The 24,939-nt window shown below is 42.8% G+C and overlaps 1 protein-coding gene and 1 pseudogene across 1 annotated transcript in view; both read left to right on the top strand.

Annotated features, from left to right (window-relative positions):
• The first annotated feature begins 4,368 nt into the window (after positions 1-4,368).
• Positions 4,369-24,939, top strand: part of LOC147893530 (ABC transporter C family member 8-like) — a 39,249-nt gene continuing 18,678 nt past the window's right edge. The window contains exons 1-3 of the mRNA XM_087385781.1: positions 4,369-5,915; positions 6,012-6,332; positions 6,546-6,632. Of these exons, the coding sequence (XP_087241907.1) occupies positions 4,449-5,915; positions 6,012-6,332; positions 6,546-6,632 (1,875 nt within the window). The 5' untranslated portion in view covers positions 4,369-4,448. The remainder of the gene's footprint in view (positions 5,916-6,011; positions 6,333-6,545; positions 6,633-24,939) is intronic.
• LOC147893531 (uncharacterized) lies at positions 20,375-21,190 on the top strand (annotated as a pseudogene).

The following is a 24,939-nucleotide window of genomic DNA, read 5'->3' as shown; positions in this document are numbered from 1 at the left end:
AAAATTGTAAAGAATAGAATGAGAAAATTTATTGCAATAGAAATATTCAAATAGAACTTTATTGAGGGTTTATTATAAGCACAACGTGAAGTATGTTTCCTCAAAACTTTATTGCGATGTTTGCCTTTGTATTGAAATGCACCATCATTTTACTTATGAATGTCCAGTTATTTCTTTGTATTAATAACGGCTCTTCTCATTGAGGGAGAGCCAATGCCACCCATCTTAGTGGGGGGCAGGGAAGACATAGAAATCACAAATTTGAGCTTCCCAACAAATAAGGAAAGATAAGATTGTAAAAAATAGAATGAGAAAATTTAGTGCAGTAGAAATATGCAAATAGAACTTTATTGAGGGTTTATTATAAGCACAATGTGAAGTATGTTTCCTCAAAACTTTATTGGGATGTTTGCCTTTGTATTGAAATGCACCATCATTTTACTTATGAATGTCCAGTTATTTCTTTTGTATTGATATAAACAAATGAAGAATAATGGATGTTGACAATTTGTAACATACTATCCAAATGATAGGATTCATCAATCATGATATTGAAGTGATAGCACTTCTCATTTTGTACTTCAAATGACAGATTCATAAACATAAGGAAGACTTATATGTATAATGACCTCAAATTTCCCATGCTTGTTGACCCTAGTATGAAAAGAAAAGACAAGGCAAGCAATGTTAAATTTTAGTCAAACTACTTAAAAACATATAGTGAGATTCATAGCATGTTTGGTTGTTAGTCTTACCAAGAATTAGAGAACATTCATTGATAGTGACTTACACAAGAACTCATGTTCTCCAAAAGCTAGCTAAAAGTAGCACTAACATACATGAACATACACAAATGGTCATAATAAAAAGGGGGCATGTCAATTAGATGAACACATAGGAACTCCAACTTTTTGAGAGTACCAAATAGGTAGTAGTTTAGTCCCATAGTACATAGAGACCCTAAGAGATGATTATTATTTAACATCTAGTATGTGGTTGTAGACACTGAGATGCTTAAAAAAGGAGAGGGTGTACATGTTCTCATGGCCAGCGAAGGGGTGGGAGGGTGATTGGTTGAATGAAGCCATCAGCCATTCTATGTGTGGGTTGGGTACGAAAAGCAGACCTTGTTAGCTAGGTACTCGAGCACATGCTTTGACCTTTTTTTCAGCTCATAAATCATGCCCCCAAACTCACCCACACCATACTCACAATACAAAGTAAAGGGGTGGGCGTACCTTTAAAGATAGCAAAGCTGGAACATTCCCATGGGAAATCGAATGCCTACTGCACCTATTCAGTTGGGCAAATGCCTTTGCCCTCCAAGCTAGTAGTATAGAATGATGCTTTGACCTTCAAGAGAGGCCCTTCTAAGTCAGAAAAGAGCCCATGCCATCTCATGGTATTGGGGGATAGTATGGAAAGGCAGGGCAAACAATGTTAAAGGATTCTTTTTGCATCAGACTAGTTCAACACATATAATATGATTCATAGCATGCTTGATAGTTAGTCTTACCAAGAATGGTCTTAGTCAAGACTTAATTACATGACAATACTTCTTGAAAAAGGCACATAGTAAGAACCATCTATTTCGTCAATATCTTTTATCAACCATTATCTCCTCAAAATTTTGCCCTGTATCTAAAAGCAAGCGTTAGTGTTTGCTTTTCCTTTGCAAAGCCTCGATGTAGATGCTTTGACTTCTACATTCTCCTCTTTAGCCTGAATTGGCAAGGCCTACGGTGAAACCTTCAGCCTCAATTGGCAAGGCCGACGGTGAAACCTTCATTTAGTCAAACAAGGTTTGGGTCCAATGGATTTGATGGAACCTACAATAACAGTGGTATGAGTTCCTCACCTAGGATGTTTGATTGTGATCTTAAAAAGGATATTAGTTTTAAGACAACATTATTAGTTTGGTTGTGATCTAAAAAAGGATGTTAGTTTTAAGACAACATTATTATGGATTCTATACTCAAATCTTCTTTGGAGTTTCAGATGGGGCAATGTATGAATAGCATTTTGCATAATTCATATGCTCCCTTCATATCCAATAGCTAAGTAAATGCTTAGGATAAATGTACGTGTCTCTTGTAGATGCTAAGTAATACAAGGCATCGCATCTATTAAAAAATGTATCACGTAGATGTATGCCAACAAAATTAAAGGAATAGGTGCATGTAAATCCATGATGAACACTGCACTTTTCACGTGTTCGATTGACTTATTTTGTGCCGTCACTTTTCTACACATAAGCGTTAGGAAACTTAGTTTTCAAATGTCATGGGAAAGTGCCTTACAAAGATCTTCTTGACCAATATCCTTCAATGACATTTAGTTTTGCCTTGAGCTTGCATGATGGACAAGTACCATCTAGGACAAGCGCTTGAAGATGCAATCTAGGATGCAAGTATGGCCCGAATCAAGTTAATAGTGTTGTAATGCATAGTCTCAAGTTTGCTAAATGTGCTCATAGCTATTGGTAGCAATTGCACATCTTCAAGACGGGTTGGTAAAAGGCCAATAGCATGTATGGAGTGATAAAAAGTCCCGCAAAAATACATGTGGACATTAAGTTACAAGAGATGTAGTTTTAGAACCGTGTGTAGAAGCATATTAGATATCAAGGAAATAAGAATTTACTAAATTCCATTTAGGAGTTGATGAGAAAAATAGTTGATAGCGACTTACACAAGAACTCATGTTCTCCAAAAGCATAACAATGTTGGTCCAACTTGTTAAGAGTACGAATAAGATAAAGAATCACAAATAGCAGCTTGGCCCCTTAGGAATTCATAGTACATACCTAAGAGATGTTATTGTTTAACATTCAATATGCAGGAGTGGGAATATTGCAATATGCAATCAACCTAGGTGCCCTCCTCCAATATTCACTAGTGCATGCCACCTAGTTGGTTGGTAGAAGCCAACCTTGGTTTGCAATCAACCTAGGTGCCCTCCTCCAATATTCACTAGTGCATGCCACCTAGTTGGTTAGCTAGGTATTCGAGCACATGGTTTGAGCTCCTCCTTTTTTTCTCGCAATGTGCCCAAACTCACCCACACCATAGTCACAATACAAGGAAAGGGGTGGGCATAGACCTAAAGTTAGCAAAGTTGGAACATCCTCATGGGAATCGAATGCACGCTGCAACTGCTCAAGTTGGGCAATCGCCTTTGCCGTCTGAGCTGTCACGATCAACGGGAGAGTTGGTCTGACCTCCGATAGACCCATGGTAATAAATGAGAAGTCAAGGAAGAAGGTGCCTCGTGAGTTGTGACTAGGGACAACTTCAAAGAAGTGATACGTCTGTTGGGAAGAATATATTTGTCACTGACTCAGGCAAAGTGGGACTCTGAACTTTGAAGTGAAGAATGTGAGAGTATGTATGGGACCCTGACAAGGCTCAAACAACAGGGGAAAAGAATACGGCTTCTTAATGACATTAAGGGATTACAAAAAACTATCGTCCGGTCGCCTGCTGTCGTGGCGGCGTCACGCTATGTTGTCACTTTATTGCGTGCAAAGGACGCAGGTGCGTTTGCTGTCGTGGCAAGAAGAGCCCTGGCGCGGTGGCCGAGACAAAGGTGGTGCGCAGCGTGTCGGAGGACAGTGGGGCCACGTCGGACGAGGGCCGGATGTGACGGGAGCATCGTGGAGCTCGGGAGACACGGGGCAGATCTGGACAAGGCCACGGAAGCATGCCAGGCAGCGTAACGAGCGAGGACTCAGGAGCACGCAGATGCGTTTGCTGTCGTGGCAGGACGAGCGGAGTCGGGCTGTTGTGGGGCCACGTCGGACAGAGAGAAATCACCGCCGATGACGTGGCAGGGGCAACGGTGTAAGAAGGGCCACGTGAGCATGCCACGGGGGCAAAAGTGGCGGAAAGGGGGCGACCTGGCAGCGGCGGCAGGCGGACAACGAAGGGGACAGGTGGAGGGAGGGAGAGCTGCGGCGAGGCCACGTGGAAGATGCACGTGGCGAAGTCTCGAGTGGTATTTAGGCCTAAATTAGCGTGCTTAAGATTAAAATTAGTCTTGCTGCTGCATAAAATTAGTCTTGTTGCTGCATAATCTTTTTCTTCTTCATATTTTACAGAGCTTTGTCCGCCATAGCCACGGAGCTTCAAGAGCTCACCGCCATAGCCAGCAAAGCTTCAAGCTCCATCTCCATAGCCTCACACTTCTCTCCTTCTCAAATCTTCAATATCTCCATCGCCACAGCAAGGTCCTCTGCTTCTCCGAGCTATGGCGCAGAGCTTCATTCGTCCATAGCAAGCCCAGCTATGGCGCAGAGCTTCATAAGTCTATCGAAAGCTCTCGAGCTCTCCATAGCCACAGCTTCACGCACGCCATAGCTGCTGCAGCTCCAACCTCTCCATCAAGCTCATAGCCGCCATCGCCACACCACACTCTTTGCCTCCTTCACCTGCTCGCGGCTGTTCGGTATGGCCTCCAACGGCTCCCTCCACGAGACCCTCCTCCACAAGCGCAGCAATGGCGATGATCACCCCGAAGCTGCTTCCTTCGGTCCCCTGCCCTCCACCTCCCCCTCCATCACCCCCTACTACACCGCCAACTTCCTCAGTCGCATGAGCTTCTGGTGGCTTGAGCCCCTGCTCCGCCTCGGCTACTCCCGCCCCCTGCAGCTGCGCGACATCCCTTCCTTAGGCCCCGACGATCGCGCGGACGTTCTGCACAGCGCCTTCGCGCAAGCCTGGGAAGCTCAGGCGAAAGGCAACTCGTCGCGACCGCAATCAGTCGGGCGCGCGCTCGCGAAATGCTTCTGGGGGCTAGCACTGAGGACGGGGTTTTGCTCGCTACTGAGAGCGGTGGCGATGACTTCAGGGCCGGTGTTTCTGCTCTTCTTCATCAATTACACGGGAGGGGAGGAGCTATTCGCGGGGGAAGGCTACGTTCTGGTAGCAGGACTATTTGTGGCGAAGATGATCGAGTCGCTGGGGCAAAGGCATTGGTATTTCGGGTGCCGAAGGCTGGGGATGCAGATGCGATCGGCAGTATTAGCTGCGGTATTCGAGAAGGAGCTCCGTCTGTCGAGCATCGGAAGACGCACTCATGCAGCTGGCGAGATGGTGAACTACGTCTCTGTGGACGCTTATCGCATAGGCGAATTCCCCTGGTTCATGCACTACATCTGGGGAGTTCCCGTGCAGATGGCCTTGGCCATCGCCATCCTCTTCGCCGTCGTCGGCCTCGCCACCTTGCCCGGCCTCGCTCTCATCATCATCACCGTGCTTCTCAATTCGCCTCTCGCGCGATCCTTGCAGAAATGCCAGGCGGAATTCATGGTTGCTCAAGACCGAAGGCTCAGAGCCACCACGGAAGTGCTCAACAACATGAAGGTTCTTAAGCTTCAAGCGTGGGAGGACAAGTTCAGGGAGCACCTGGAGGATTTGCGGGACGAGGAATTTCACTGGCTCTCCAAGGCACAGAGGAGAAGGTCCGCGGGAACCATCCTGTATTGGATTTCGCCAATTGTCGTCGCCTCTGCTGTGTTCGCCACGTGCATCTGGCTTGGTGCCGAGCTCAATGCCACGATCATCTTCACAGTTCTTGCAACTTTCAAAATCATTCAGGATCCGGTGAGGATGATACCGGAAGTATTAGCTGCGTACATCCAGGTCACAGTCTCAATGAACCGGATTGGAAAATTCCTGAGAGACGATGAGCTGCAAGAAGATGCCACTGAGAGAATTTCGAGCGACGCAGAGTACGTAATAAGAATAAGCGATTGCACTCTGACTTGGAATCCCGAGTCTCCGAAACCAACGTTGAAGAACATCAATTTGAGCTTCAAGTGTGGCGAGAAGATCGCCGTGGTCGGGGCTGTAGGTTCTGGGAAATCGTCGCTCCTGTATGCCATTCTCGGAGAAATTCCAAAGCAGTCTGGATTTGTGAGCATTCCACCTTTCCTTACACCATTCATGTATAAGAAACTGGTTTTGTCAAGCAATTGATCGTATAGATGGAATTAACGCATTTTTCTGCAGGTACAAATAGCTGGTAGCACCGCTTATGTGGCACAGACTGCGTGGATTCAGAGTGGAACAGTTCGAGACAACATTTTGTTTGGTAAACCTTTTGACAAGCAGCACTTTCAGAAAACCATAAAGGCTTGCGCGCTCGAGAAGGACATGGAAAGCTTTTCATTTGGAGACCTGACGGAGATTGGAGAGAGGGGCCTTAACATGAGTGGTGGTCAAAAGCAGAGAATTCAATTGGCAAGAGCTGTTTACAATGATGCAGATATCTACCTCCTGGATGATCCTTTCAGTGCTGTGGATGCACAGACTGCGGCTACATTGTTTAATGTAAGTCTGACTTTACTTGATCTGACCTTGAACTTGCTTGATCTGACCTTGAATTTGCTTGATCTGTACTCAAATTTTCCTGTACCTTCCCAAATGCGTAGAATCTATTGCATTTGGGCACAAGTAGTGTGTTAAGCATCAAATGTGCCTCATTGTTAAGTAGTGTGTTAAGCATCACACGTGCCTCACTGATGTTGGGCACTTTGCACGCAGGACTGTGTGATGGGAGCCCTTGCTGAGAAAACTGTCGTACTCGTCACTCATCAAGTGGAATTTCTACCGGCTGTCGATTGTATCTTGGTAAATCTGAACTGTATTGACGGCGCTTAACTAGTTGATGTTGCTGCCTGCCTGTTGTGAAGCTCTTATCTCTCGATGTGGACTCATGTTTATTCTGAAAGGACGAGCTGTTTGTGTGAATACATGCCCTATGTCATGCAAAATATGTATAGATGTGGTTACTAGTACTCGTACCCATTCTCAAATGATTAGTTGTCGCGTGAATATGTTCCCTGTGTCTTGGAAAATGCAAATTCCTCTAGTTGGGAATAAGAGAGGCAGTAGGGTAGGGGGATCATTGCTTCCACCTAAATTCTCCTTTAGTTTGCTGATCTATACTTCCCATCTATCTATTTTGAAGGCCTTTGATCTCAACAAATTATTCTAAGGTGAAACCTAAGCCTTTATTTTCAATGGAGAAAGAGAAATGCAGTCGATTCCTTAGGTGAAAAGGTGGAGATAGCCCAATTAAGCTAAAGTCAAAGGGAAACTTTAAAATTTCATACAAAGGGGAGATGTGAAGTCAAGACATTCTTTAACCATACAAAAGGTCTTACCACTAGGCTTTATGAGACGATATGATTTTTTAATAGTAAATTCTTACCCTCATAAATAAGAGGGCTTTCCTTATAAATAGAGGGACTCTTCTCTTTACAATGCCCCCTCCCCCTTGCCTTTACCACCCCTCCCTTGCATTCTTTTTCACTAATTAATACATTTTTTAGTTCTTTTCAATTGTGGGAACCTAGTTGGCATGTTCAAAAAATATGCACCAATGTGGCCCTAATTAGGATCAGAACAATATTTTGTAGGCTAGTGCTAAGGCTCACGTGTGAAATAGAGAAGGTGGTAATTAATGTGTACCCCCTCTTCGTAAGTGTGAGCAAAATTCAAAGGCACTTAACCATAGGCTTGAAGAATTAATATGTATTCCCTTCTCCCATGAAGGCTCTTAGTCATAGCTTAATCCTTTAGTTTGAAAAGATCAGCGAAAGAGAGGGAGTAGGGGGGTTTAATAAAGAGAGGGTGAAGGCTTTTACGAGGGGGAGAACAAGTGAGGGGACCATTGGAGAAAGCCCCAAGAATGGCATTTTCAAATAATAAATAAATAAATAAATAAATAAATAAATAAATATGTATTGTAGCCCCAATTAGGATCACCATAATAGATTCAAGGCTAGTGCTAAGGCTCATGTGGAAAGAGAGGAGGTGGTGATCAACTTGTACCCTGTCTCTCTAAGTGAGATTGAAATTTAAGGCTCTCAACTTTGGTCTCAAAATATTGATGTGTCTTCTCCTCTCTCTATGAAAACAAATTAATTTTTATTTCTGCACAAAAAATAAATTGTCTCTTAGCCATAGCTTTAAAAATTTATCCTAGAGTTTGAGAAGATACCCCGGTGGGCCAAAGCTAGTGGATGAATTAGGTAAGATTCATTATGTAGGAGGTGAATTAGGTGGTCCCATCAAGAGGACATGTCTCTGGGCTCTTGGAGGGTTTGGATTTATGGGGTAATTCCCATAAAGTACTTGCAGGGCCCTGGAGAGTGGGAGTTTCAGTTAGGAGGTTCTAGCTCATCGTTAGAAACTAGAAGCCCTCCAGAGCCTCTCATTGAGAGAAGTTTCAGATTTGCACAAATGTTTTGGGAGAAGGCTTTGGAAGGCTCTTGGAAATAGAATCACGCTTTTCTTTTGGCTTTCTATTCATGGAGGGATTTGCAATAAATCAGTGGAGCTCTAGTTTTTCATGCCCCCGTTGCCCCTATGTCGAGGAGTCTATTCATCATTGCCTATTGGATTGCAGATAGGCAGGGTTATCTACAAGGGATTGGCAGACTTTTGATCCCTCTTCGTTCTTCATCACGTGTTCAGTGGCTTCCCTCTCTGTTTGGGCCTCTTGTGTTTTATGAGATGCATATCTCCTCTTGGGCTTTTTCTATTTGACGTGATTTGGTTGAGCTATGTTCTCTGGACATTGTTTCCTCCTCTCCATACAAACTTGTAATGCCTCGGTGACACATTCTGTGAGATCATATTCAGCATTTCAGCTTGGCTTATGTGGATGCATAGAGGCACTTTATGGTTCTCAAGTCCACCCATCTCACACTATGACCAGAAGTTGTACACACTTTGATGGTCATTGGGTGGAGTCTTTTGGGGCTTCTTTTTCCAAGAAGACTATCTTCCTCAAGGAGCGGAGGGGCTATCTCTTCTTCTCGGAGTGCTACGCATGGTACTTTTGCCATTTAAGCTCTTTGCTCTTGGGAGTTTCTTTACGCTTAAGGTAATGGGATAGAATTCTTAGACATTACAGATTGTTCATTTCTGCACCATGGTTTGAGAGGTTCTATGACTAACAGTAAATTTTGGGCACCTGGACACTTGTTGATTAGTGTTAAGGACTGATTCGGAAGTTTGAGCAGCCTTTTGGTGAGCTTTGAGCCTCATTCTATAATTAGGCAAAGTGCAAAACTTGGCTGCCAACAGATTCTAATTGCCAAAAGCTACTCCAGAAAATGAGCGACTGCATTATCTGTTTGGTGATAAATCAAGCTGTTTGAAGTGGTGATTATGCATAGAATGACACGAAAATGTAGAAGCATAGGCATTGGCCCTAACAAATCTACCCTTCATTTAAATGTAAGTGTGGAGTATAGGTGTGCTTACAATTTGAAACTGGCATCTCCCTGATTTTAGTCTTTTAGAGTGGCCCATAGTTCATGGAAAGGAACATAGTCAGGGACAGTTGCATTGAAATTATCCACATGGATATGAATTGTTTCTCCCATAGCTGTGCTGAGATTTGACAGTGCTTTGTCAAAATTAGTGGTGGCTGTCAATCAATGCTTACGAGGCCAGTGAATTGACCTGGAACAGTTTGTGGCTCGTCTGGTGATAAGACGCAACCCTTCAGGTAGGGATCTGCTGTAGACTTAATCCGGGTCATGGCCAGGTGCAGGGAAAGAGCAGGAGTAGTGCAGGTGTTGTTCCAGAAATTACATGTGCAACAGGGTAGCAGCAACAGAGAACTTATCAATGAATTCACATAGGTTTTGGGGTAGATTTTGGTTCGCGATTGGCTGATTTAGCAGGGCGCAGCAGTAGGTAATCGTTTTGCAGGCTAGAACATGGGTGAACCCAGCCAATTGCAATTTCCTAGAAGGCCCATGGTAATTCACTGTTGAGAAATCTGGGATTAGGCTGAAAAGTGTCGTAAAAAAAAGCTAGGGAGCTTTTGGAGAAAAAGCCCAAACCAAGTATCAGGATTAGGAAGCTTTTGGAGAAGATAGAAAGCTTTCCGGCTCATATGCTAGGTCGGCCCTTGTAACCACCCTATAGGGTGTATAGTACCTATGAGCTAGATTAGGATTAGTTATTTGCTTAAGCTCTGCACTCTGTGCTTTGTAGCTTCAAATATATCGAATCTTCATTCTCATTTCACTTGCGTCCTCTTGTCATCGAATACTGCTTCATTCTCAGCTGTGCTCATGCCATATTCTGCTTAGCGAGCCGTAGTTGAGCTTCCGCTTGGTTGAAACCTCTTGCCTTTGGGAAGTTTGACGTCATTGTTACTAATGCTAGGTAAATTTAGTTGTGCCCATAAAGGGAGGTCATATGGGCTCATTGCTATAGAGGAATTGTGACAAAAGGTTCCAAAAGGTACAGGTGATCAAGTGGTAGTCTAGGCACGGATATGCCAATGGCAACGAACATGAAGAGAACTTAAGAGAGTGAGCTTGAGCTGAGAAGCGAGCCTCGAAGTTAGAAGTGCTTTCATAGTGCAATCAAAGACAGAATTGAGTTGGTATTGGTATTGGTATTAGACATATGTACTAAGGGCAAGTGGATAGTGGAAGGCAAGGTGCAATTGCGATTGAGGGCCTTCGTTGTGCCGTAGTAGTAGACGGGTTCGGAAAGACTTAAGTGTCAGACCTGTTGCGTTACACTTGGCAACTCATGTTTAATGTCCGTGTTTGTAGTCTTGTTTACTCTCTATCCACTATCTTACTTCTAGAGTAACATTCAATATCACTCTTTAAATCAAAGCGATGAGATAATTGAATAGAACGAGTAGCCTCACACGTCTACGACGGGTAGGAGACCCGCTCCGTTGGGTCTCAAGGTGATAATTAATTGCTTCGCTGCTTCTACCAATTAACCTCAGCTCAAAGGGCCTCTCGTCGCTCGTGATTAAGCTTTATTCCGCTCAGCCTCTCCTCACTCCTCTCGAGCCTCTCTCTCTCTCCTCTCCCTCCCCTTCCTTCCTCTTCTCTCCCGCTCCCTCTCCCTCCCCTTCCTCTCCCTTTCAGGTTATATATATCTATATATTATATAAATAATATTATATTATATATATATATATATATAAAGATATACATATATTTTTATTATATATATAATATATACAATATAAATATTATCTATATAATATATAAATATTATATATTATAATAAATATAGATTATATTGTATTCTCTCTCTCTCTCTCTCCTCTCTTTATTATAATATTATAATATATGTAATATATTAAATATATACTATATTATATAATAATTCATATAATATTATAATATATATAGTCTAGAAATATATACAAATATATATCCCTCTCTCTCTCTCTTACTCTCTCTCTACCCCTCTCTCTTGCCCCCTCTCTCTCTCTACGATGATGATAATATAGGGGTAAGTTTATGTATTGGTTCTCATTTAGGAGATGTCAAGAATGTGACTGTCACATCACAGTGGACTCTCAGGGACGTGTGCGAACACCTATTGGTCATGGAGGATGGCATGTATGAGTCCTTTCACTTTACCTTAAATGGTGAAAAGGTAGGAAAGCGTGCAGAGAAGCTCATGCATAGTGCCACTTTTATCCCTCCTGCAATATTGAAGATTGTCTAGAAAATGTGGGGTGGAACAATTGTGGATTTTGACATTTTCCAATTAATAGTCGTGCAATTAATTTTGATGTTTTGAATGGTTTTGTTTCATGTCAATGTCAAGTTTTTCCCAAAAAATTTATAATTCTTTTTATTTTTTATATTTAGAACATTTGGGTATATATAGGTTATAAAGTTACTTTAGTTTCAAAGTTTCACTATCATAGCCATAATTCTCCTAGCTACCAAACTGCCATGGATTTTGCTAGGTCTGCCTTCCACGATTTCATCTCCCATACTCCATTCATTGATAGAGAGGAGTTATTTCCAGTCTTTGATAAGGGCATAGATGTCCTAGGCACCTACTTGGGAGCCCGAGACCGATTTTGAAGACCTCATCAAGTACATGCAAGACTACATCGCGAGTTTTGCATATCAACTTGATGAGTCTACAAAAAGATGGGTCCCAATTGATTATTTGAAGTACTTGTTCAATCAAGAACCGAGGTTTGTGAAGCATTTAGATCGCTTTCGAACCCAGCTCACACCCCTAGGGTTTAGGGAGGTGGACACTGATGACCTCCTAGCATGTGGAGTCGTCGGAAACACAGGAAATAGGTTCCTGTCTTGGGAAATGACCTTTATTTTCCTTCTTCAGAGGGACAAATGGAAGAGGAGGCCTCGACCTCAAGCCCTGACCGTGCCCCTGCCCTTTCTGATCCTCTTATTTCTGTAGATGAGCCCAACATCTACAATGAAGAGCCCATAGATGAAGAAGCTGAGGAGCGGGAAGCTGCATTGGCCCTGGAAGTGCTCTCTCTCTCTCTCTCTCTCTCTCTCTCTCTCTCTCTCCCTCTCCCCCCTCCCCTCCCCTCCCCTATATATCCTCTCCTCTCTCTCGCTCTTCTCTCTACTGTCTTTATTAGATATACATACACACACACACACACACGCGCGCGCGCGCGCACACACACACACACACACACACACATATATACACACACACATTTTTATTTACACACTTTTTTTTTTGGGGTAATTCCATGGGCTTGTATTATAAGATTAATATTGTAGAAAGAGACTGTCCTAAAAGTGGAGAGCCCAAATAAAAACACAAATAAACTATCTCCATGCAGGACCTGTCTAGATCTCCTTCCTTACATGCATCATAAACAGATTTCCTTAAGGAAGCTCTGAAGAATTCATAGGGCTGATGGAAGTGTTTGTGCATTATGTTCAGTCTAGAAGGTCCATAGAGCTCAAAATCTAATCCAGTGAAGGAGTAGAGAATAAGGTCTCAATGGAGTAGGACATCTGCCAAAAAGCCAAAAAAATTTCCCAAATCTGGTATTTGGGAATCTAAGACATAAGAACCTTGAAATCTTTGCAGTCAAAAGCCTGGAGCATTGACAAAACCATAATAAGTGTGGTACCGTCTCTGCATGTGCCTGGCATCGTAAACAGGTAGCGGTGGTAGTAGCTATCTTCCTCTTAACCAAAGTAGTTCCAACTGGCAATGTTCCAGTAATGCAACGCCAAAGAAATAGTCTTTGTTTGAGAGGCAGCTTGGCCTTCCATAAAATACTCAAGTTCCTTGACCACCAAGAGAGGGGTTTTTGCATATGCCGCAAATAATTTGCATGAGTGTGTATCCACGGCATGGGCTGCAGAAGTCTGTATGTTGTCATAGAGGTGAGTTTGCTTATAGGCACAGGGCGCATATTCAGCAGCATGTCCATGGCTTTTGACATATAGGCTGCAATTTCTTGATCTGTCCAATGTAAGAGTGGCAGAAAGAATTGTATGTATGCCATAACAATTAAACAATGGACTGCACAATCCTGAGGTGGACATGAAGTGGCCAAGTGGCAGTTTTCCAATAATTTAGTTTTGCATTTAGCTTGTCTAATATCCAATTAAGCTGCTGTTTTCTAGTGACCAGCCAGCCAATAGGATATCCCAGGTGCCTGATTAGAACATGAGGATCTAAAATCTCTCCTGGCCAAAGTATGGCATGCCAATCTCGACTCTTTAAGGGTATGAGTTTGGATTTCTCAAAATTAACATGCAGTCCCGCTGCCAGTCCAAACAAAGATAAAGCATCCATTAAAGTGTTCAGTTCTTGGCACTTGCTGTGTATTTTGAGGCATAAAAAAGGAGTCATCTGCATATGCCTGGGCCACAAAGCTAGTTACTCTTGGCAACTGTAAACCTTTTAATTTCCCCTATGAGGTAAGATGATCCATATAGATTAGCAGGGGGTGAGTGGCAATGGCATAAAGTAGTGCACTGAGAGGGCAACCTTGCCTCACTGACTTACCCAATGTCCAAGATGTAGACAAATGATTGGCCAAAATACATTGGGCTGAAGAGTCTTTATATAGCCAATAGATAACCTGCACCATTTTTGGCCCAAATCCCATCTTGTGCATTGTTTGTGCAATGAAATCCCATTGAACAGTGTCGAAAGCTTTAGCTATGTCTACCTGTAAGATTAAAACATCTTGTCAGTGTATTTGGCATACTCAATGGCAGTCATGGCATTGGCAATGTTATCATATATCTGCCTTCTAGGCACAAATACATATTGAAAAGGATGTAGCCCATCATGCAAAAAGGTATGCACTCTATGCACCAGCATTTTGGTGATGAGCTTATATTGCACTGGCATGACAGTAATGGGCCTCCAGTCTGATAAAGTTTCAGAAAGATTTTTCTTCGAAATAAGCTTGACCAGCCCATGTTTTACAATTGTTGTTCTAGGCATCATTAATCATTTGTAGCATGACATCTTTAAGGTCATCCCAGAATGCCACTGTTAGACCATCCCATCCTGGAGATTTCCCTTTGCCAAGATGGAGCAAGGCATTATGTAATTCTTCTGCTGTGAATGACTGATCCAGGGATAAGGCATCCTGCTGAAGCATGATTGGTTGGACATGTCTCAAAAGAGCTTGCCGTGCATCTATCATTGGCTGAGTGGGAGCTGAGGGGGCTGCAAATAGCTTCTGAAATTGATCATAACATTCATGATCAAGATCAGAGAGAGAATGAGTCCAGGTGCCATCAATCTTCTTTACTCTTAGACAGGAGCTCTTCCTCTGATGAGAATGTAACCCCTGGAAAAAAGATTTGGAAGAGCATTTTTTATCCATGAATGGTGTCATCCGTGCACGGACTTGCCACTTGCTGAGTTTCCTTTGATTGTTTTCTTGTAACAATGATTGATAATGCAATAAACTCTGTTGTTGGACTGGAGATAAATTCTGAACCTGTGATAACTCTGTGAGGGACTGCACATGATATTTGGCATCTATTATTTTTTTCCTCCAATCAGCCATATATGATCTGCCATATAGCGTAATAACGTGCTGAATACGGTGCACAAAGGAATTCCATGCATAATTTAAGTCATAATGGGCATGTACCTGCAATGGGGCAATGGCATCTTGTATCATGTTTCTGAAAGAGGCATGCTGAAAATATGCTGCATTTACATGTTTGAGCCGGATAGTATGAGCATGCAAATCATGAGTAGGCATACCAAAATCCAATGTCGACCAAACAGGAGCATGATCTGATAGAGAGAGAGAATGATCCACCGTGATTTGAATGGTGAAATCAGTAAATTGCTGTGTATGTAGCAAGTACCATCTATCTAGCCTTGCTCAGTAATTGTGGATAGCATTATGATGATATGTATATCCAGGCAAATCATGCTGCAAAGTAAGCCAAATGTCTCCTGCTTGTGTATGTGCCATAAGATGATTCCATTTTCTTTGCTCAAGCTGAAGCATGTGAGTTTCCTGTAGTATTATCTCTAGGCCTAGGAGAGTTGTTGAAGTCCCCTCTAAGGAAGGCAACTGATCTCCAGGGATATACAGCAATAGACGCCCACATGTCAGCCCTGTGGGCAGATACCTGAGAGGCATAAACAGCAGCAATCTCATAAATGTCACCATGGATACATATTTGCATAACCATCCATCTCCCTAGGGAATCATTGTAAGCAACCTGGGGCTGTAAATCATGTTTGACTAGCATAGCAAGGCCTGAATAGTCAGAGTTACCTGAATAAAAGATATCATATCCTCCAAAGTAACTAACATCTCCAGCCATAGCGCGCACGCGCACACACACACACACATATATACATATGTATTTCTATATCCTCTCCTCTCTCTCGCTCTTCTCTCTACTGTCTTTATTAGACACACACACACACATATACATATATATATATATATATATATATATATATATGTATGTATATACATGTATATATATACATGTATATACATATACATGTATACATGTATACATGTACATATACATGTATACATGTATATATATACATGTATATATATATACATGTATACATACATGTATACATACATGTATACATGTACATGTATATATATATATATATGTATATATATATATCAACTCTCTCTCTCCCTCCCCCTCTCCTTTATATCGTCTCCTCTCTCTCACTCTTCTCTCTACTCTCTATTTTATATATATATATATATATATATATATATATATCAACTCTATCTCTCTCCCCTCTTGGGCTCTCTCTCCTCTTTCTCTATTCTCTGTTTTCTGTCCTCTCGCGCTCTCTCCTCTCTCACGTCATGCCGTGTGTCATCTCGTGGGCTGGGCATCACAGCCCTGCACCATGTGGCACGCCATCATGGCCTTGCGCCATGTGGTAGTGGACCGAGGTCCGAGTGGTAGTGGGTCGGGGTCCGAGACCCGTGCAATCAGTAGACTGCTACTGCTCTACCTTGCACCACGTCACCATCGACGGGTGTCACGTTATGTTGCGCAGTCTGTCCGGCGTTGCGTCGCCATGTGTACTCCGTCGACGCTCTGTCCTCTGCCGTTCTCTTGTATTGCTCTCTTTTTTGCCACATGTCATCCTCCCGCCCTAGATCAATGGTGTAGAAATGGTTGGGCTACTAATGGTGTAGAAATGGTTGAGCTATTAACACATAATCTCATTGTATGTATGTACTCATCATTAATAAAGATTTATAGTGCTTCCTCAACATTGAACATGATTATAACATAATATTACAAGTGCACATTAGTAATAGTGTTCTATATTCTATGAGATGAGCTTAAATAGAAATAATTTGGCTATCAACAACAAGTACTATATAGTTGAAGTGTATCACTTGAGAAAAACATAACCTCACTATATGTATGTACTGATCGTTAATAAAACTTTATAGTATCACCATAATTTTGAAGATGATTATAACATAAGCTTGTAAGTCTACAGTAGTGATAGTGTTATTTATTCTCATGAGATGAGCTTGCATAGAAATGCTTTGGCTACCATGAAGTAGTATATAGTTGAAGTGCATCACTCAATTAAAACTTCAACATCGAACATGATCATAATATGTTATTGAAAGTCTACCTTGGTAAAAATGTTCTATATATTTTCATCACAAGAACTTGCATAGAAAACATTTGATTGTTTTGGTCCCAATATATAGATAGATTTCTAACATGCTCCTATTACGAGCGGCCTTGCTTTAAATCTGGTGGAAGAAACTAGCAAAAATTCCATTAAATTCACATTTTGATGCATGGAGTTTTACTAAATGGTGCAAAAGGTCATGATAATCATCTAAATCATGCCTTGCCATTCGTTTTGATATGTGACATGACCCCATTTGGATTTGTAAATCAAAAGATACAGGACGTCGAAATCCTCATCTTTTGGGCCAAAAGAGGGAGCGCATTAACGTTAACGTGCTGAGTAACACTCCATGCATCAAAATGTGAATTTAATAAACCATTAGCTGATTTCTTGCATTGGATCTAGAGGAAAGTTTACCCAATAGGGACCATGTCAATATGTTGTCTATTTTGGCTTTACCATTGATTTCTATAAGCAAAGATTGATTTGTTTTGGAACTGATTTCATTTTAAAGAAAGGGATGTACTTACTTTTTAGATTTTGTTGGATTGGTGGGGCGTAAGAGTGATTCATTAGGGAGGGTTATTTTGCAAACAAAAAAACATGGGTTTTGTTTCAAGAGTGAATAGAGTTTCAAAAACCAAGCATTTGCACATGCATGTAATGCGGACTATTCCATTCAAGAAGTCCTATGAAACTTTTGACTTGTGGAAGATTTCATTGGTGATCTCACTTATGTTGGTGGAGAGAGAGAGAACTTGATTATGGAGGATTGCAAAAAATTGAATGAGTAAAAGTGAGCGAAGATAGGATGCATCTTTCCTTATGATGCCTTGGCAATGACATAGGTCCAACTCTCTCATGGACTTTTGAAGAACTTAGATAGTTGCTTAAATAAGGATTTGTCAATATAATATTGTTTTGTTTTGATTGTTTTTTGGCTCGCTCACTTTTTCTTGCTCGCTTTTTTTGGTTCGCTCACTTTTCCTTGCTCGCTTTTTGGTAATCCTCTTATTGGCCCATATTTTCTATTCGAGGATTGACTCCCGCTCGTGCCAGGCTCGCATCGTCGCCACATGTCACAATGTAACGGCACGCTCATGATCTAATGGCACAAAACCTCCAGAACCTTCCATGGCACTCCTCTGAACCTCGGTGTATGTTCGAACCTCCCACGAAGTTGCCTTTTGCATGTCCCGAACCTCCATAAATCCTTCACGTGGATCCTCTCCTTAAAGAATAGTATAGATGACTTGTCTTCTTAAAGAATAGTATAGATGACTTGTCTCTATAAATGGATAGTTGAGGAATCCTTGAGATTGAGGCAATGAGATAAAAGGTGTTGGTTGGCTGCTGTTTCCTTGGAATTGGGGTCAAGACATAGACATTAGTAGAAGGCCTCAGCTCACTGCACGCTATTTCTTTTCTATGTTATATTATTTATCATTTTTGGTATTTGCAGTCAAAATGTATATGTCAGTTCCTTTGGACAGCAAATATGGAAAGACATTGTATTTTGAGGAAAGCTTGTATGAGAGAGTTGTAGACACTTTTAGCAGGCTGTAAGTATATTTGATCGATTTACACCTTGCTCGCCAATCTTAACCTCTATCACAATCTTGGGTCATATATAGACTCAGTCATTGTTGCAAGGCGCCAAACTTCCAACGCCTTTACAAGTGTGCTTCGTCACACTCGTCGTTTCCAATCTAGAAGAAAGTGAAAGTACAAGAAGAGAGAAGAGGAAGAGGCTACGCAGCATCAAGAGTCGGTAGAGAAATCATCAACAAGGACACAAGGAGTTTCGAGAGCGGGCATGCAAGCTAGAAGAGCAATGTCTCTTGCTTCCAAAGGAAGCTCTGTCTTTGTGGTTTTGGAGAAACTTTATCAAGACTAAAGTGAGGACTCATTATTGGCAGCCCTGCATGGCTGTCACATGTCAAAGGTGATGCAGAGTGTGGGGGGTCCCAATCCCCCACCTCCTAGCCATGTCATTCCTCCCCTCCCTCCCCAAACGGTCCCGGGAGGGATGAGAGAGGAGGGTTAAATAAGCCTTTTATATCCAAGGCCCCCAAGGGTGTCATGTGCACGGATTGGTATCCGATGTGTACCCAAGACTGTACACAAGACTAGCTTAGGTAGCCTGGGGAGACTTAGAGCTAGGCAGGCTTGATTCTTGGGTTGAGTGGCAAGGGTACAAACTAGTTAGAGGTCTTCGCTATTTTTGGCGCTTGGGGCCCGAGTCTATATAAGGGGCCCAGAGGTTCAGTTTCAGAGAGCCAATGGAAGCAAGTTTCGTTCCCAGGTGCTAGGTCGAGTCGCGGACGCGCGCCTGCATCATAGCATAGCCCAAGGCCCAACAGCAGATCCCAGCGGTCACCTGGTGGTATGGGACACTAGGCTGGTTAGGATCTGGTTGGGAGTTCGTGCCAATAGCTCAGCTCGTGGCTCGGAGGGGACATCTCATGATTCGGGATCACATCTCGTAGATGTCATAGTTGGGTGGTGAGCAGCCTGCTCAATTTCCTCACGTTGGTGTGTTCTTGTGTTTGCTTGCAGATCAGAGGTTTCAGGAGTGCTGGGGACGTTGTTAGTTGGTATCAGAGCCAACTCCTGAGGTAGGAACTTCTGTTGCGAGAATTTTGGACGATTCTTTCTCTAGGTATGCCCTAATTTCGAAATTCGTGCTCAAACCCTGCAAGTGTTTGTTTGGTTCATCGGGTTTTGGGAAGTGGTTAAGATTTAGGGAAAGAAGGAAGGAGAGAGAGAGTGTAGGGTGATTTTGTTGCAAGAAGTGACAGGTTGAGAGAGAGGGAGAGGTGTGTAGTTAGGAGGAAGTAGTGGGGTCCAGGTAGAGGCGTCAGAAGGGAGTCAGGAGAGAGCGTAAAGTTGGGGCGAACCCAAGGGGATCCTGCATGTCGGCTGGCTGCTCAGGGGTTGTGATGGCAGGTAGAAGGGGAGCGTAGGAAGGTGCGCAATAGGATAGGGATAGGGATAGATCGCAATTTGGGTCAGCTGCTTTTCGGGGGGGCCTGGGGGCTTAAAAAAGTGCTACCCCTCCGTCTTTGGAGGGTGAGCTTTTGGAAAAGCAGGGCTTTACTAAAAGCCTGCTCTCCCGCTATAAGTTCGGCCAAATTGCCTTCTCCCATAGCCTGTAGATTGCGCAGAATTCCAGCCCCTCTACACCTTCACGCCCGGGAGCCAGAATACTTGTACGGCCTGCTACAATCCTTCGTACGGACAGCCAGAAGCGGAGTCCTAGGTTCCAGAATCTGAGCTGAATCATCAGCTCAGCTCAGCCAGCTTACCTTCTTCATCGACCAGCTTTCCCTTCTTCCATCGCCTCCTTCTTGGCCAGCTTCCACTTTGTTTCTACCTCCTAGCTCCGAGGTCACTTGCTTGTTTCTCTTCTCTAGCCTATCTTCTTTTCAGATCAGATTTCAGTCATGGCTGATTCTGTAGACCCTGAGCTTGCGATGGCAGACCAGGATTTGAACTACCATGTGGAGGATGACCAGGGTCTCTACGATGATCTGATTACGAAAAAAGCCTTCAGTGAATTCACCACTGCTCTTGATGGAAAGTTTGAGCAAGTTAACACGAATCAAACAGGGTTGACACAGCAACTCCAAGGGATTCAGACTACACTCTCACTTTTGACTAGCACTGTTCAGGCGCTCACGCATGTGGATGCCATGGCTTCAGTGTTAGGTCCGAACATCACTCCAGATCCTTTTTCCGGAGATCAGAAGTCTTGTATCAAGGAGGTTGTTGACACTTGGTTGCACAAGTGGCAAGTACACTTGTAGTTTCACCCTTATCCAGATGACGAGAAAATACAACTTGCAGCTAGCTTTTTGTCAGGAAAGGCTTTATTGTGGTGGAAGGAACTCCAACCCAAGCCTGCAACATGGAACGAATTCGAAGGGGTCTTCAGGAAAGAGTTTCTGAAGGAGGAAGATTACGATATCGTAGGCAAGCTCAAAGCCCTCGATATGTCCAAGCTGAATTTGACTTTTGAGGTTTATCTTCAGAGGTTTCGGGATTTGCAGACCAGAGCTACAAAGATGGATCCAGTGACCTTGTTAGGTTTCTTTGTGGATGGTTTGCCTGAGTCCTACAAGTTACAAATCAAGAACAACAAGTGTACCACGTTGCAAGAGGCCATGAATTACGCGCGCATTTATGATGATACCATGGCCAGTGCAAAGGGAACCACAGTGACTGACACGGGTGGGAAGAACAAGAGGAAGTTCTTCTAGTCTACCACTGGTACCGGGGAGTCGAAGTCTATAGACAACGCCTCCAATAAATACTCAGGCAAAGAATGGTCGTGCCCGTTTTCTTTGCACCTTGAAGCTAAAGAAAGAGGGACGTTGCTTCATCTGCGAGGAGCGGGGCCACACTAGGAATGATTGTCCTAAGCGCAAGAATCAGAAGCAAGCGTCGGGATTAAAGCTCCAGGCGGGTTTGGGTATCAAAGCTAAGGGAGCTAATCAACTTTTGATGACATGTATTTCTATAAATGTCATTGCCTGTCCACTTTCTTGTAATTGCACTTTTAATATTTCGTTATTTGGTTCCCATGATCTTTTCTAAGTTTATGGAGAAGTTAGGGACTAAAGAGTTCACATTCTCTTTGTCCCGGCCAGCTCTCACAACTTTGTTAATTACAAACTTGTGCAGAAGATGGGGCTGTCCACGATACCTAGCGATCACACCTATGAGGTGCAGCTTCCAGCTGGGAAGCAGTTTTGGGATTGCAAGATTGAAGCGCTTTCTATCCGGATTCAAGAATACATAGCGGCTCTTACGTGCCATGTCATGCACTTGGAGCACGTGGACTTGTTAATCGAAATAGAGTGGTTTAAAACCCACGATATTCGGATTGGATGGAAGGAACATACTCTTTCTTTTTTGGATAAGTACACCCAATTTTGTATTCAGTGTGATAATATTCCCTCTTCTCAGGGACCTATTGTATCTGCGATGCAGCTTCGGAATATATTAAACACTTCTCATTATGATGTCTATCAGTGTGTTTTGATTCCGCTTTCTTCATTTGTTGTCTCTGTTAATAACAAGAATGATTTAAGTGTGTTTGAACACCGTGAATTGAGAACGTTGTTAGATGATTTCCTGGATGTATTCCCTGCTCAACTGCCGGAAGGTTTACCTCCAGAACGGGCAGTAGATCATCGCATAGACTTAGTACCTGGGGCTCAACCTATTAGTGTTCCACCTTATAGGATGAGCCAGCTTGAGGAGGATGAGTTAGCTTCACAGCTACAGGATTACTTGAATATGGGCTATATTCGCCCAAGTAAATCACCTTGGGGAGCACCTGTCCTCTTAAGAAAGAAGAAAGATTCTACGTGGAGAATGTGTATAGATTATAAACGATTGAATAAAGTGACAATTAAGAATCGATACCCTCTACCTCGTTCCGATGATTTAATAGACCGTTTGGTCGGAGTGAAGTATTTCACTAAGATTGATTTGCATATGGGTTATCACCAAATCCGTATCTATGCTAAACACATAGATAGAACCGCATTCCGAACTAGGTATGGCCACTACGAGTTTCTTGTATTACCTTTTGGTTTGACCAATGCTCCTGCTACCTTCTAGCAAATGATGAACGATTTGTTTCGAGATTTTCTGGGCAAATTCGTTGTAGTGTTCTTAGATGACATCTTGGTATATAGCCGAACGCTAGAAGATCACATAAGACATCTCCGGATTGTCTTAGTTATTCTAAGACAGCATAAGCTCTATGCCAAGATGAGTAAATGTGACTTCTTTATGAAGGAGATCATTTACTTAGGACACAAGATTTCTTCTAAAGGTATTAGCATTGATCACTTCATTCTTTCCTAGGATTTATGGTATTTCTACGGAAGTTTGTGCGTGATTCTTCACACATCATGGCACCCCTGACAAACATATTGAAAGGTCGTGGATGCAGGTCTACCCAGCCGATCTCTTGGAATGATGCATTGAACAAGGCTTTTGAAACCTTGAAGTTAACTATCAAGGAAGCACCTATTCTTGCATTACCCGATCCTACCCGGTCTTATGTTTTAGAGGCCGATGCGAGTGATTTTGCGATTGGGGCAGCTCTATTCCAAGAGGGCAGACCTGTAGCTTTTGAGAGTAAGAAGCTAGACACCCAATATCGTTGGCCCACACTAGAAAAGGAACTCTATGCAGTAGTGTATGCACTGAAGGTTTGGAGAGACTACTTGTATGGTTCGAAGTTTCTTGTATTGACCGATCATCAGTCAATCAAGTATGTGTGTGATGGCTTTGAATTGAGGGGACGCAAGGCTAGATGGGCAGAATTAATGCAAGATTTTGATTTTGAAATACCTGTAGCTTTTGAGAGTAAGAAGCTAGACACCCAATATCGTTGGCCCACACTAGAAAAGGAACTCTATGCAGTAGTGTATGCACTGAAGGTTTGGAGAGACTACTTGTATGGTTCGAAGTTTCTTGTATTGACCGATCATCAGTCAATCAAGTATGTGTGTGATGGCTTTGAATTGAGGGGACGCAAGGCTAGATGGGCAGAATTAATGCAAGATTTTGATTTTGAAATACGTTATCGAAAGGGTTCGTTGAATAGTGTGGCGGATGCCTTAAGTCGAGTCAAGTTTGTAAATGCTATGTCATTTACGGAAATATCCTCAGACCTATTTCAATCCTTGAGAGGGCTTTGCGCAACTGATAGTCATTTCAGTTCTTATTGGCAGAAAGTCCATGATGGGAGCTCCATGGTTGACCAAGACTCACGGATTCTGCCCTCTACGGTACAGGCGGCGGGAGGTCAGTGGATGATTACAAACGGCTTGCTGTTTCGGAATGGAAAGATTTGTGTGCAGATGTTCTGGAACTTCTTTTGAAGATTCTCTGGGAGTGTCATGATGCTCCTAGTGCTGGACATCCGGGTATACATCGGACTCTGTCTCTTGTGAAGCATATCTTTCATTGGCCTAAGATGCGTGCATTTATTGAAAACTATGTGGTAGGTTGTTGGGTTTGTCAGGTTACTAAGGCAGAACGCCTTAGAAGCGTGGGTTTATTACAGCCATTGCAAATTCCAGGTAATAAATGGGAAAGTATTTCCATGGATTTTATTACTGGTTTGCCTCGAACGCGCTAGGGTCATGACTCCATTTGGGTCATAGTCGACCATCTGACAAAAATGGCTCGATTCTTACCTACTAGAACAGCTATTTCAGCTGTTCAACTGGTCCACGAGTTTGTGGACGACTTGTTTAAGCTGTATGGTTTGTCCTCTGACGTAGTCAATGACAGGAACTCGAAGTTTACAAGTAACTTTTAGACACTTGCTTTTGAGAAGTTAGAAACTACTCTAAGTATGAGTTCCTCAGATCATGCACAATCCGATGGCAGTACAGAGAAGGTCAACCAATTGGTTGAAGATATGCTTCGGGCATATGTTTCTAAGAGACAGTCTTCATGGGAAGATTATCTACCTATGATAGAATTTGCTTATAACAGTGCAAAGCATTCGAGTACTGGTTACAGTCCTTTTATGCTTATGTACGGGTTTCAACCTAAGTCACAAGTTATGGTTGGGTTAAAGGGAATCCAAAATGGTGTGGCAAAGACCTTCTTGCAAGACATGCAGGAAATGTTGTAGTTTGCCAAGGAGAGACTGAAAGAAGTATTGGGTGCGGATGATCAACTTGTTTCTCCTCAAGAAATAATAGAAGTTACAGATTTGACTTTTATTCCACACAAACCTGAGTGTATTCTTGAATTTCGTGAAAGACAGATTCGTAATAGAACTATCACGGGATACAAGATCAAGTGGAAGGATTGTGTTGAGGAGGATGCAACATGGGAGACATTACAGAACCTCCAGAAGATATTCCCGGGTTTTTTAACGAACTCAGGAGTGAGTTCTTAGAGAAGGGGAAGTATGTCATGTGCACGGATTGGTATCCGACGTGTACCCAAGACTGTACACAAGACTAGCTCA

Source organism: Dipteris shenzhenensis, chromosome 15, assembly GCF_047967505.1.
Source record: "Dipteris shenzhenensis isolate YYH24624 ecotype China chromosome 15, Dip_SZ_1.0, whole genome shotgun sequence".
Lineage (NCBI taxonomy): Eukaryota > Viridiplantae > Streptophyta > Polypodiopsida > Gleicheniales > Dipteridaceae > Dipteris > Dipteris shenzhenensis.
Note: the sequence above shows the minus strand (reverse complement) of the source record. Positions and strands in the feature narration are given on the sequence as shown.